Source organism: Notothenia rossii (genome assembly GCF_949606895.1).
Source record: "Notothenia rossii genome assembly, chromosome: 4".
Classification (NCBI taxonomy): Eukaryota; Metazoa; Chordata; class Actinopteri; order Perciformes; family Nototheniidae; genus Notothenia; species Notothenia rossii.
This window is the reverse complement of record NC_136902.1, coordinates 75,909,869-75,924,943: the sequence shown is the minus strand read 5'-3', so window position 1 is coordinate 75,924,943 and position 15,075 is coordinate 75,909,869. Positions and strand designations below refer to the sequence as shown.

The 15,075-nt window shown below is 40.6% G+C and overlaps 2 protein-coding genes across 4 annotated transcripts in view; one reads left to right on the top strand and one right to left on the bottom strand.

Moving 5' to 3' along the window:
* LOC307037164 (succinate receptor 1-like) lies at positions 1 to 2,512 on the bottom strand. 2 transcript variants are annotated; one of them, XM_079677943.1, is made up of 3 exons: positions 2,268 to 2,512; positions 1,633 to 1,704; positions 1 to 1,402 (listed from the first exon to the last, which is right to left on the bottom strand). In XM_079677943.1, the coding sequence occupies exons 2-3, from the start codon at positions 1,633 to 1,635 to the stop codon at positions 452 to 454; spliced, it is 954 nt and encodes a 317-aa protein (XP_079534069.1). In that variant the 5' UTR covers positions 1,636 to 1,704; positions 2,268 to 2,512; the 3' UTR covers positions 1 to 451. The 2 variants fall into 2 exon arrangements, with proteins under 2 accessions (XP_079534069.1, XP_079534070.1); XM_079677944.1 differs by lacking the exon at positions 2,268 to 2,512 and having other exon boundaries at positions 1,633 to 2,029.
* An 11,830-nt stretch (positions 2,513 to 14,342) lies between these two features.
* The window catches only part of LOC307035863 (muscleblind-like protein 1), a 124,609-nt gene continuing 123,876 nt past the window's right edge, over positions 14,343 to 15,075 (top strand). Inside the window, exon 1 of one of the 2 annotated variants that reach the window (XM_079675678.1) lies at positions 14,343 to 15,070. The gene's annotated coding sequence lies outside the window, so the exon portion shown is untranslated. The remainder of the gene's footprint in view (positions 15,071 to 15,075) is intronic. The other variant, XM_079675677.1, reaches the window with a different exon arrangement.

Genomic DNA, 15,075 nt, shown 5'->3' with positions numbered 1-15,075 from the left:
AGCAGGGTGCATTGAAAGAGGACATCCAGCTGACTGCTCTTGCTCTGCATTACAATTTATAGATCTTATTAACATATTGGTCCCTTAGCCAAAAGGCTCTAGACTTTCTAAATCAATATTGATGCAACAAATGAGTGTCTAATAAATACAGATAAAAACAGGAAATGCAAATACAGATAAAAACAGGAACACACGCTGTACATTATTACACCTAAGAGAGTGTTAATACAAAAATAGCTAAAGACTCTACTCATCAAATGCATTTACAGCGGTTGTCTTACATTACTTTATTTAGTCGACATTAAAATAAAATGTAATATATATACACCATAATAAATTATCCACATTATTTATCAGTATAACAAAATACACATAAAGAAGGAGCTGATTCACATGTTTGGATTTGCTATATTGATGTTTCTTTTATTTAGGGACACTATGTTGAATTTTTTCAGGCTGGTTCTCTTTGCTGCTCTGTCTTTCTGATCAGCTTCCTGAGCTTAGCCAATAGGAGCTTTTTGAATTTGTCCCCCATGAGGAAGTAAAAGACAGGGTTGATGACACTGTGCAAGAAGGCAAATGGTCTTGTGATGATGTACAGGCTCTCTATGTTCATCCTTGTACAAAGCTGCAACCCTGTCCAGTCGTGCTGAGATGCTATTCGGATATTTCTCAGCACATGGTAGGGTGTGTAGAGAAGCAGAAACATGATAGCGGCCGATACAGCAACCCTGAGAGGACGCTTGTACGTGGTTGTCCTGCGCTGTATGGCCCTTTCCTGGATATGGAGCAAATGTGCAATTTGGTACGAGAAACCACACAGTCCAAGCAAAGGGAGAGCGTAACCAGTGAGGGTAAGCCCCAGGCTGTAGCCCAATGTATGGACCTCTCCTTTCAAGCTGGCAAAATCCTTACAGCTACTCCAGTTTCCTCTCTGAAGGTCGTGGACCATCAGTGATATCATCGGAGCAACTTCCGCATTAACAGCTAGCCAGCTCAGCCCTGACACGATCATGGCTATTTTCGGCCTCAACAGGCAGTGGTTACGTGTTGGATGTCTTATGAGCAGGAAACGGTCCATGCTAAGCCAAACCATAAACAGTATGGATGAGTAAAGATTGACATGCAGGACATAGCGGTTGATAACGCAACCATAGGGACTCTTCTCCGGTTGGTCATTTGCATAGAGGTACGAGAGGCGTGGAAGTGTGCAGAGGAAAATAAGGTCAGAGACTGCCAGGTTGAAGAGGTAAATATTGCAGCTCTGCCACTCCTGCAAACAAAATATATAGCCAAGTACAACCAAAAGGTTGCCAGGGAAACCAACGCAGAACTCGACGGCATAAAACGGTGAAAGGTAGTACCTCTCCAGGACATCCTTGATCTTGGTACAATCAAGCACCTAGAGAAAAGACGGTAAGAGAACAGAAAAGAAAACAGAGAAAAGGACAAGAGAGGGGATAGGAAGGGGAGTCAGAGGAGGGAAGAGAAAACAATGGGTGACTAACGATAGAAACAAAGTCCTATATTGGAAATGTAAACTTTAAGAACAATGTCAAGTAATGAATTTCAGTAGAAACTGATATTTGGTTTATAACTAAACACATGATGTTATATGTGTATAAGACTTACCATGCTGTAGTTGTTCTAGTAGTTGTGGGTAGGTGAATAGAGAGTAGGACCATGAGCAGGTGCAGTCACTATCTGCAGAGTGGACATGTAAACACTGAGATGTGAGGGTACTGCTGCCTTTAATACATACTGGCTGAGAATACAAAAGGCTGTTTGAATGTGATTTGCATATACAATATGGAACAATGATGCAAGCTAAACAAATCAACCTAGAAGACTTAATAGGTTACTTAAACCTATCAAACTGAAGCCCTGTCTGGTTACAGCTGGAGTTTGCATTAACATGGAAAATATGTCCTATTTCATCACTAGAGGAAAAGTGCAACACTTAAAACACTTTTCAGATTTGTACTGAATGTCGTACTTATTGTCATTACAATGCAATATCCACATTTAAATATGTTAAATTCACCTTTTATAAATCAATACTTGTATAGAGCCAGCCTAAATGTTGATTTTTAAGCAACCAATTGAGACTCCATCTATGCACTTCGTTAAGACACACTGTATCTTTTTTTTTACTTCATGGCCTTGATGCAAGTCTTTTTTGTATTGTGATAAAGAAAAGGCCCTAAATGTGAAATATAATATAATTTCTGACCCTTTTAAGAATTTTCTTCTAGAGTTGTACTTACAATTTCCAAAGAGCTGAAGTCTCTTCCAAATTGAATCCCAAAAAATGAACAAAATGAAATATGTGGTTGTTGTTGGTAAAACTGACACAATCTAAACATAAATTCAGGAAGCATTATCTTCGCTTGAGGCCAGCTGTCCAAGCATGTTTTTCTTCTTCCAATGTTTCTCTCGCTCTGCTTATGAGAAAGTACTTGTTGAGGGATGCATTTCCACTGACAGTTGCAAATTATTTAAAGTCAGACTTCTTCTTAAATATGATAATGACTCAATGACGACAGCACTTCCTTTCTTGTGAACAACTACAAGAACATTTCTTGACCACAGTCTCGGTACTTTCCATGAGCCCTTTATACTTTCATTTATAATTAAACACAAGCATGTTTTTCTTTACTTCTGAGACTTCAAGCTCAGGTGACTGCAATATGTATAGTATTGTGTGATCTACAATATAAACTGATTTAATTAGGTAAAGTGAGTAATTTAAAAATATAGAAATAATCACAAAACATGTTTTTAGATCCAGGTCCTATAAAACTCTGTCTCTTCACTCTGTAACTAGACGTTCAAATATTTTTCGCTTTTTAAAAAGGTTTGAACGTTGGTGTGGAGTTAATTTGGGTTGTTTATTAGTTTATTTTATATGTATTTATTTAAATCAATAAGCATTAAGCTACTTGTTTAGTTGTGCAGGTTATCATGTAAAATAGGTCTCAGTTGGGAGGGAACCTTGTTTCCAGTATTTTGTTTCCCTTGGGACTCATTTGAGGGACCGCCAGCCATCTTGAAAAGGCCAGCAAAATGTTTGTCACTCGTGTTTTGATCAGCCACAGGGCACATGTGCCGCTGGTGAGTGTTTTGGTTTAAATATGCATTTATGGTGACAGACTTTTGTTGTGTATGCTTTAAGTAATTTGTGTATCATGTGTTTTATTTTAGGTTGATAACCTAACTTTGTATGGAGGAAGCTAACTTTGTGATACCATAGCTGTGTCCCAATTCAGAGGCTAGGTCCTCCTGAGGACCCAGCCTCCTGAGGACCCAGCCTCGCAGTCCGCGGAGGACCCAGCTTGGGTCCTCCGCGGACTGCGAAATGAGACGGTCTACGGAGCATGTCCTTGTACGTCACTGGCAGTTACCCCTACATTTTGCCGCCCCCGTCACCTAGCAACCAGCTGCAGTCACAAGTGCCGGTAATAATTTCTGACACTAGGCAAAATATTTTCAAACTGTTTTCAAACTGTTTTCAAAACTGTTTTCAAAACTGTTCAATATGGAGTCAGATCTAGCTGTACTTATTTTGGTGTTATGTTTAAATTATTTTCCCGAGGTCGCAACAGGCCCCCGTGAAGAGGGCTTCATTCTCCCCGCGCATCTGGATAAATTGCGCAGTCTGCTCCTTGCTCCCTATCAAAACAAAATTGTTGCAGTAAGATTTGTATAACAAAAGCAGTTAAATAAATAAATTAGCTTTATAATGAATCCCAACAATATGAAAACCAAACAGGGTTTAGAAATATTTTCACTTCATAATATGTTATGTATGTAATATAAAGAAGACATCTCCAATTGCCCGTATATTTAAATACACAAATTAAATAGGTTTACTTTTCTTTCATGTCGTTTACTATTTGGGTGAGTACATTTAAAAACGAATCCAGCTGAAACCGTTGTAGCCGTTGATGGGACGTTACAAGCCTTATATTTTTTTTAAAACTCATTCGTCACCGTCACATCCTGGGATATGGTAGACCGCGGAGTGTACATCAGATGTATCCTCTAAATCTGGGGAAAGAAGGCTGCATTTGCGGGCCGCATTCGGAGGAGTCTTGTCTTTTTTTTTTATTGGGACAGCCTTCGTTTGGCGGAAGTGACGTATGCGGTCTCCGAATGCATCCTCAGGAGGATGCGGCCGCTGAATTGGGACACAGCTCATGTGCTAATATGAATGGAGAAAGCACATTGAATAAAATAGCAATTCTACACTAAGCTGAGTAGTCAACCGATCACTATGGTCAACATCGGTGACCGACCATGACCAGCTTGCCATGAGAGAGACAGCGAGGCTGCCCCAGTTTACAGCCATGGAAGAGGAGCGCCGAGTCCTAGAGGAGGACAGTTACGTGTATGACATCCTAACATCTCACAATGACCCAGAAAGAATGAACGACATCACCAACCGAGTGGAGGAGATTCTCAACGCTGTAGGCTTCTCCCTCAAGCCTTGGATCCGGTCTGGTCAGTGTGGGAGGCCTAGAGCCGTAACTGGAACCAGTGGCGACGGAAGATCTGTGTCGAAAACTCTGATACTGCCGAACCAGATTTGGGAGGAAGACAATAAAGCGCTTGGCATTGGTTACGACGTGGAGGAGGACAAGTTACATATGATGATATCGATCAACTTTTCCAAGCGAAGAGGGAAGATGAGGATGGGACTGGATCTCCGAGAGGACGAGGTCAGGGAAAAGACACCAGCAATCCTGACCAGGAGAATGTTGCTGAGTCAAGTAGTTGGTATCTACGACCCCATTGGTTTAGTGACTCCGGCGAAGCAGGAGGGGGCGATACTTGTGAGGAGAGCCTTCCAAGAGGTAGGGAGAGGTAATCTGTCCAAGGAGACTTGGGATGCCCCTCTCTCGCCAGGCCTCCGAGAGGTGTCAGTGAAGCTGTCCGAGGGGTATGCAAGACTAAGCCAGGTCAAATTCGACAGATGTCTCACGCCACCATGATGGACTGTCCGCCCCTGGGGAATCACTTTCTCAGATGGGAGTGAGGATGCCTATGGAGCTGTGCTCTACCTGCGTTGGGAGACGCAAGAAGGAGTGATCGTCAGGCTAGTCCGAAGCAAAGCTGGCACCTCTCGATCAGAAGGGGGAAGTGATCAAGGCAGAGATGTGAGGCACGGTCTTCACGACTCGACTGAGGAAATATGTCGAGAAGCACGGTCGCCTGGACATCGAGCGCTGAATTCACCTCGTCGATAGCCAAACGGTATTGGGAGCTATACAGAAGGACAGCTATGGCTACCAAACCTTCTATGCAAACCGGATTGGAGAAATCCAGAAGGCTGGACCAGTGGATGAATGGAAGTGGATCGAGGGCTGTCGTAACATAGCTGACATCATCACAAGGGGACCTCCGCCAGAGGAGCTCGATGAGGAGTCAGAGTGGCAAAGAGGCCCAGAGTTCCTGAGAAGACCGGAGGCTGAGTGGCCAGTGAAGTCAGCCAGTGTTGTAGCAACTGGCATCAGCGATGAGGTTACAAGACCTCAAAAGGAAAGCATTCTCAGCTGTAGTCACCAGAACTCAGTTGAAGAAGACCTCTGACCCAAGCAGGAAAGACATTGGCACTGATACAGGAGCCTCATGGGACGGTAGTTCTATAGAGCCCCCCTCACTGCTCGATCCCAGAAGAGACGGACAGTCCCAGCCCCAACCACCATCCTCTTCAGGGATGTACGGAGGCTGGTGGTACTGCTCCCCGTGGAAGAGCAGTAGAGGCCAGGGACCTGTCCTGAAAGTTCATCAGGTCTATGAACGGTTGCAGTGGCCGACCGGTTCCGGCTCCGGTTGTGTGGAGACGGGAGGACCCATCTCGCTTTGCTGGGAGGGCAGGACATCCCCCCTTGGCTTGAAAAAAACCAAGAAGTCTGAGAAACCCCACTACAAAAGACTCTGGTTTTGGGAGTACAGGGTGAATTGTGTGTGGTCTCCCTGGATCTAGTGATCGAGAGCCCAAGTGGGAGGTGTGGAGTTAATTTTGGTTGTTTATTTTCTATTTATTTATTTCAATCAATAAGCATTAAACTACGGAGCCCCTAAAGCAGAGGTGCCCAGTACGTCGACTGCGGTCGACCGGTCGACCGCGGGGGCAATGCTGGTAGATCGCGAGTCATTCATAAACAAAAAAATCCAGCTCCGTTAAAATAAACATGATCCCTCCTCCCTTGGCCTCCCTGCCACTTAATTCAGGAGTTAATAACACGATAAACACGACAAATCCAGACGAGATCTCTCTCCCGTCTGTGTGCGAGGGGGCGGGGCAGTTTACACACACGCGGCTGCTACATGCAGCAACACACGGCGGGGATAGCGGAGAGAAGCGCTCCAAGGTGTGGTTAAATGTTACCCGTCTTGAGGTGAACAATGCTCGTTGCCAAGAGTGCAATAACAGTTTAGCATGTAAGGGCGGTAACACGAACAATTTGTCTAAACATTTAGCAAAAGTGCACCACATTCAGATGGAGGAATGCACCGGGTTCGACTGTCTTTCTAGTAGCTCTGTAGCCCCGTCCACGAGTAACGTTTCCACGTCAGGTGTTATGTATGCTAGCAGCAACACACGGAGTTAACTCAACAAACATGGGTTAATGATTAGAGGTAACTGAGTTATTTATTTTGTTAAAGTTTCAGCTATTCTGTTTACAGTTCTGTCATCACATTATTTAATACGATTTGTTAAAACACTGTTGTTTCTTTTGATGTGAAACATTATTTATTTAATTTATATAAAAAGCAATGTTAATTTTGTTCACAATTTCTTAAGTTAATTGAATAATATATGTATTTTTGTATCAAGTATTCATCTTTATTTTCTTCATTGTTAGTTTCCACATGCCTAAAACAACCTCAAGCTAAATCTAAAAGTTGATGGCTAAATAAGAGCGTCTGAGAAATTGTGCAAGGCACACAGTAATAGTCAGAATAGTCGATTAATCGTTTCATTAATCGATAGATTAATCGATTATCAAATTAGTCGTTTGTTGCAGCCCTATTGTAGTTATCCCATGTATAAATAAAACGTGTTATTCAGCAACCCTTGCAATTTGGGATTTTATTTTTGGATGGTAGACCTCGGGGGGCTGGTCATTTCAAAAGTAGCTCACCAGCCAAAAAAGTGTGGGCACCCCTGCCCTAAAGGGACATGCATGGGGAAAAAAGGTGGTTTGACACGCTGATAAAACCCATCTAAAAACTCTTTACATTTTTTTCTTTACCTGATAAATGAATGTTTCACAAATTATAATAGCTATTAAAAGTAAATAATGCATTAAAATCCACTGGTTTGTAATTTGAAACGCTAACAATGTTGAATAAAATCATATCGTTCACTCTGCTTTGGAACATGTGCAGTTCACATAACAATACCACAGTGTTAGCTTTAATGTTTTAATCTAAGTTGTCATGCGCCTTTCCTGTGGTTGCATAACACATTATGATGATGTTGATTCTCAGAGGGAGCCTACGGTATATTTTGGCAACAAAGCTTACAATGTTGGTCAGCCTTGGCAAAGCACAGGATCGACTGCTGAGAGACATGTGAGACAAAGTCAGGGCAGCTTTTTTCATTTATTTGCTTTTTACGTTGCACTGCAGGGACAGTAATCTCAGTACAATAGAATAGAATGGATATGTCCTTAAGAAACCCAGACAGGGGCTTGACAGTGAGTTGTTTGGTTATATTACCCCAGGTTGGAGAGTAATCTTTCAGCATTCCTGTGTTTGAGTAGTGTTAGGGTTTGTTCAAGTGCAAGTCAACAGTAGGGCAATGATTATAAACATATTATATGACTGACTTTGGTTAGCATTAGGTTGTCTTTTTCTTTGTAAATTTGATGTTTCGGTGTTGTTGTTTTTTGTTTTGTTTCTTTCCTTTAACTGTCAAGTGGGAACAAAGTATTTTTTGTAGTAAGTTTTGTGTTTCTCTTATTATCCTATGATACAGTGTGAATAAGAAAATATGAAGGACAGATCTATTTCCATCCATTTCCATGTTTTGTTTAGAAAGGGGCAGGTAACATAGATTATTTTGTTCTCCCTGCTCCTTTTCGGTCAATGGTGTCTTAATAGAGACATATTTTGTAATAAAGTATTATACATTAAGTTGTGCATACCATGAACGGAACAAATACAAATTAAATGAAATGTTAATGTGACATTTGGTTTATAATTGATGTCTAATCATTTGTTCATATATAAATACAATAAGATTACACTTTATATGCCTTGCTGAAGATAACACACACCAATGTCTGTCCAAAATTGTCCAAACAAATTCTCAGAACATTAGGCAGTACTCCCCTTGGTCTGTCTTCTCATAGTTTAAGAAAGCGGGGTTCATACTGTATGTTGTAAGGCAGTACAGGCAGTGTACAGTGGATTTAATGACAATGTACCTTTTGTTGTGTTATGAACATCATCTCATCTCATCTCTCTCTCTCATGTTTAAATGTAAATACTTACAATACACATTATTTTCTTTGTTGTCTGTAAATAGTTTGTGTGATTTAAATACAGTCTTTAAAAGCAGAGTTCAGTACTGTCTAGGAGAGGGAGAAGAATATGTCTTTGGTTGAATCAGATACATAATCTAGTCACATATCTGATTATCTAATGCATTTGTATTAGTTGTATAAGAAAGGTGACCATTATATAACATTTGTTAATATGGTACTATTAAAGTGATTTCACTGTAACTGACAATTTATGTAACAAGAGTGCCCTCTAGTGGAAGACCGCGTAGAAAAAATACTAACGTCTGGACAGAAAGTGCTACTAAAAGCTTGTCATTTTACACACAAACACTCTTACTAACTACATGGTGTTTATGTGACCCTGTGCACATATAGAGTGGAGTCTTCTGGATGTATTTTTGGTTTGAACAATCCCTATTTAGTCAAATTGGATAAATGTACTCTTATCTTGGTCTTTTGTCTACTCTTCAAGATACTCTTTTTTGTAAATATATCAAAAGGTCAAATTTAACTACATATGGTTTGTCACATCATTTGGCAGTTGAAAATGTTTAGGATTAACTGACAATAAAGCAGTGCCATGTTCATATTTGAGGTAAAAGAGAAAAACATACAGTGCCCGCGGCTCGGAAAGTCACAAGATTTGAACCACCAAAGAATGTTTTTCTTTTATATTTTTTATAAACCTGAAATGACCTTTAATCATTTCTAGCCCTGCAGAGGGAGTCTGGGCACCGGCCAATTCATCATCCCCTCTAACACCCACTGCCTTTTTTCTTATTCTCTTTTTCAGATAAATATGGCACAACTTCAGAAGGTGGATTACCTTAAAACTAAAGTGCCACAAGGCATGTGTAGTACAATTGTATTAATACTTAACAATTGAAAGCTACAACTACAATGTATTATGTTCATTAAACAAGGCTGACCTCATCACCATAATCACAACGTACAGTGTATGCAGCATATCTTTGAGACCAGTTCGACCAAAAGGATATAGTATTCAATAATGTACGTAATGAAGAAGTAAATTAGCCAGAGAAAAAGAGAAGAGGAAAACATTAACACAGGTTGTAGCATACATGTTTTTGTTGCTTCTGTAATTTGTAACTCATCCGTCTTGTGCCCTCTTCCAATCCTCAATATTGTCAAGTTGGGCACAGAGGCCCGAAACTACCTCCCAAACGACTGTCGAATTTGAATTTAAATGCTGTTAGGAATAACACAGTAGTCTCATGATACCTTCGTTCTGTACGTGTTTGTAAAGTGGTGACGTGGGTATTGGACCACATTAAACAACGCCTTTGTTCTAGCAATTTATGTACCAGCCCCGACAGAAATCATGTGATACAAATTATATCCAGCAGAGGGCAGTATTATCCCAAAGCTCAGCTAGTGGGCCAAACTCCACAAGTGTCTTTCTTGCCTTGGATGTGGAAAAATATATTGATGAAATAAAGTAGCAACAACAAAAAAAAAAAATATATGGTTGTATCAAATAAACTTAAGTAGTGTATTAACGTTTTGAATCAATTTGAGAGGTTATTGGTGGACAAAGCATGAGAGCAAGTCCTAATTGTTTTGGAAATGGAAATGAAGGTGGAAAGAAGGAGACAGAATGAGGACCAGTGAGAAAGAAGATAAATGGATGACTGATCCTGTGATGGACTTGTTCGTAGAGGGTGGAGCTGAAATCAGTACCACAGTGTTCTCATCACTTATGTGCTCTTGTGCACATGTCAGCGTTTGTGTGAAATAAAGAAATGAAAAAGGTGATTAACTACTCATGCCTCACTCTCCTCCTTATATGGGTAATGTGTCCCAAATGTACCCTGAACACGCAAACACACACGGGCCAAAAAAAATCTCAATATATATCAAACATATTCACAATCAGTGCAAACTATTAGGTAAAGTCTAACAGACATCAGGTGAAACCCACTCATTGCAATAAACATAGGCTAAAATGTAATAAGTATGTAAATTAATGAACGTATAAATAAACTTAAAGTTGCTACACTGCATGATCGGATATAACACCCTTGTAGGAATATTACAGGACCACATTTAAATTGATAGATTAAAATGCAGTAAGGCCACTATAATGTAGCTTATTAGTTTATTAAATTACAGTACAATATTTAAATTGATAATTTAAAATGCCAAAATAACACAAAGGTCTCTTTAATGTAACTTACCAATTAGTTTAGCATACTCCTCATACATTTCCTAGACCCGGCACAAAGGCACGAATGGAGGTGCATTAAAAAGCAATGGCCAACGGGTAGTAAGGTCAGTAAATGAAGCCCACTATTCACTAACATAAATTAATTATAACATCCCTTTAGAAATATTAGGCTCTATAACAGCACATATAGTGCCATTCAAAGAGTAAGACTGTATTTAATTGAAGAAAGAAAATGATTATTTGTAAATATGTGCGCACAGTTCACAAACATGTTAACAACAATCAGAAATGTGTTTGCACAGATTTACACGTAAAAGAAATGTCTGCCATGTGACCCTGCCATTCTTACACATGTATGTGTGTTATTTCAATTAGTTTGTCATGTAACACATGTGAATGATTGTGTGTCTCATGTTGTGATTGGGTGAACCCATTAGCCTGTGAAGTTTAAAGTGTCCTAGTTCTGGAAGGTGGCACACTTACAGCTGGCTCAGCACAGCTCTGCACTAATTATCACCAGGGTTCACATTTGACAGTAAGTTAATTGAATACAAGCTGATGTAGAGCACGGGCTTAAGAGTATTTTAATGCGTCTCACATGAGATGGAGGCAGAGAAAGAGAGAGACTGCATCTTTTTACTGCATAGTGTTAAGGTTGCTCATTTACACCTAATAGATCCAGCACAAACTCCTTCAGCCCTTTATATTATCTGCACTCTGTATGACCTTTCTCTCTTCCCTATTTTGAGTTTTAAATCTTCTGTCCTTTATAGGCATTTAGACCTTCTACAAATTTTCCAATCATGTCTCTTATTTTCAACCAAACATTAAATTCCGATGTATTTGCATAGGCTTGAGTGAAAATAGTGTTTCAATAATTCACCCAGTGCCTTTTGAGCAGCATTCAAACTGACACAGTGGGGATACTGAGGGCTTTGCATGCTCTCATCCTTTTGTCGAAGTCACAGCATGGACCGAAAAATAAAATTGTCCTTTAAAGCCCCAAAACAGTTTTTACATTTTTCCGATGTGCATGACAATTCGTCCTTCCTCAGTGAAACATGACGATTAGCAGTGGAAATATACAGCTATTGCTTCTTTGGCCAATTTTGTTTTTCACTTCAGTAAGAGGAACAGTTGGGTTCATGCTGTTTTATCTTTGTCAAGGGAACTGTCAAATTAAATTTCCCCATTCTGTTCTTACTGACTAACTCAGAAAGAACATAAAACCCAACCCTAACGAAGGGAGTAATTGTGAGATTTTGGCACAAGGTAACGTTTCTGGGATATTTCTTGTTTCAAAATTGCAGTTTGTGGTTAATAAAGTCCATACCTACAAGAATAATGTTATTCAAAAGAGCTATAAATCAAAGCACTTTAGAATATATATATATATCCCAAATGTTGTGAATTGGAATAAAATAAATCACATTATTACTTTGGAAGCTATAAAACAAAACAAAAAAATCAATATACCAATCTCGGATGAAAACAGACAAGGTGAAAAGTCAGCTGAGAAAGTGATGACACTAAGCCATGTCAGGGTAATTTTAATCACATACAAAAAGGTAATTAAATAGCCAAGACCCCCCATGGCGAACTAGGTTAAGACTTGTAAGTGGGCTGTGACCTTCATTTCCCCTCAGTTTAATCCCTGTGCCTTTACATGTCTTTTTTGTATTCTATGCCATGTTGTGGATCTATTTCATTTTCAGTCACGGCAGCTCCGGAGGCTTGTTTTACACACGCTGATGGTGTATGCTGTGTCAGGCGTTCTCAGCGTTACTGATATGATTGCCTCTGCTGTCTATTGGGACGTATACACTCAAAACCACCGTCAGGTCAGCTAATCGCCACACTAGTCACTGGTCACTTTGCAGAGCTAAGACTTCCTGGCCTATATATCTGACTGCCATGTTTTTCTCTTCAGCCTCTCATAGCAGGCTCTCAGGTCAGAGAAGCACAACTCATTGCATGCTGTGAATATATTCAGACACTTTACATTTTAAGTGTAAAGCTTGCACAAAATATTCTGTGTTGGGTCATGGTTGGTGTATGGAGACTTTTCCTTAACGAACAGTCAGAATAGCAGTAAGCAGCTGCCTACTTTTAATTATCCTAAACAGTAGCTTTAGAGATTTTTCACAAGCTATGAAACTTCTTTCCTGCATTAAACTGGGAGTTGTGTGACACGCAGGGGTGCACTCCTAAACTGCAACATCTGTGTGTGATTTCCCAGTTCTTGTCAGAGTTCACGTGCATCAACACCGTTCATTTCGGCAAGTGGCAGTTGTCCCTTCTGTTAACGGGTCATTTTCCAAGATCATGCACACGCACACACACTACAAACACTTCAGGGCCTTTTCAAAGTATTCTCCTGTTTCATTACCTGCATCACAAGGTTTTACAGATGTGAACATTAACGCACAACACAGAATATAATGGCCCTCCTGTTCTGTTTCTCGACTTGATGACATCATACCGCTGCTGTGGTTACACCTGGGATCCGTTAAACGTGGTATAATATGTAAAACACATTGTAATGATTAAGTAAGATTAGTATGGACAGTGAACATCTTGTAAACCTTGGGGGAAATTGTCAAATCCTGGAAATTGCTCCAAACGGCAAGGGGGAAGGACTCTTTATATATCAAATGTACTCTTAACAGCACACCAGCTCTCTTGACACTCCGTTTCTCTGGGGCCTGACTCGGCTGCTTGGTCTGTTGACAGCCAAGCTTGGGCTGACGACAAAAAGCTTCCCTTTACAACACTGACATCAGCCGTCCCCCCTTCCTCCTCCTCATCATCATTGTAATTCTCCCGACTTGTCTCCGTTTTGCTCCCTCCCATTTCTCTATAATATCAGACACATAGAAACAGAGCTTGACAGTTTTTTTGTCAGTTACAGAGTTTGGACCAATGGCTTGTCATATCTGCAGCCACCTAATTGGTGTCACATGGTGTCAGGGCCATGGAAAATTGCATAGCACCCGGAGGACGTCACTGACACAAATCTGTTTCCACACTCAAGAAAAAGAGAGTTGGCAATAGGCCCTTTGAGGAAAGCAATGCATGAAGCTGTGACAATATTTGAATGTTTTCAATAGATAAGAATATAATGATGAACTAAGATTTGACACAAAAGAAGTTGCCTGACTTAACAAAAAATAATCAAAAATAACTACTAAAACGTTATTAATATCTCTCTATCTCATGTCCTGTGTCTGACATACTGTAGATCAGGGTTGGGGAACCTCCGGCCTCCGGGCCGTATACGGCCCGCTGCACCATTTGGTACGGCCCTCGAGGTAATTTATAAACACACGCAAAAAAGAAAAAAATTAAAGAAATCTAGACCGCAAAAAAAATTAAACAAGCAAGTGCCTGTTTTTCCTGGCCAAGGTCAGGGTCCTTGAACACAACACGAGCCTAACGTGTCATCACGTGGTATATGTCTGGTCTGACGGAGAGCACCAGAAGTCACTACGGCACTTCAGAAATTGCTAGGGGTGGGCGATATCACAAAATCTGGATTCGATCCGATACCAAGTATTTCAGGGCCAGTATCGCCGATACCGATATCGATACTTTTTTTTTAATGAAAAGCGTCTTATGTACTTTCATAGAGGGGAGAGCTGCATGACAGGATTTTTGAGCTGAAATAATCATAAATAGACTCAATCTGAATTCATTTTCATGAATAAAGACAGGACAGTTTTTATAGACAAATAAACGTTTTACTTTTGCACATTTAAAGTGTAAACATGAAAAATAACAACACAAAGTGGCATGGGCGCGGGAAGGGGGGTGCTGAGGGCGCTGCAGCACCCCCTAGCGGCAGGCAGTGGGTGCGGAGCTCCCCTGTCTGAATTATTATTTGACGGTTATTGCTGCTCCCGCTGTGCATAATCTGTGTAATATGTAGCCAATAAATTCCACATTGTTGGTAAAATAATATTTTGGCCTGCCCCGAATGTTTTTTCTGTAGCCACGGACAATTCTACCTCAATAATATAATACATTAACCGTGCTTTACGTGAACCTCATCAAGACACTAGAAAGGACGGCAGGACTGTAATTTCCCGTGTTCAGTGAATGCAACAGAGGCAAGACACCAGACCAATCAGAGAGTTGCATGGAAATAAAAGTGTGCTTGTGTCATTCAAGCTCGCGGCTCTGTGTGTGTGCGGAAATAGCGCATTTAGTGTGTGTGAGAGAGGGGGAGAGAGAGAGGGACCGGTGCCAGCAGCAGGGACCGTGTTGTTAGCATCTGGTTAGCTAGCTGCACCAACGGACATACGGAGCTGTTTGTTCCACAACAAGCTGGAGGAGAGCTCTCCTCTCAGACTGAGAGGCTCAGGTGAG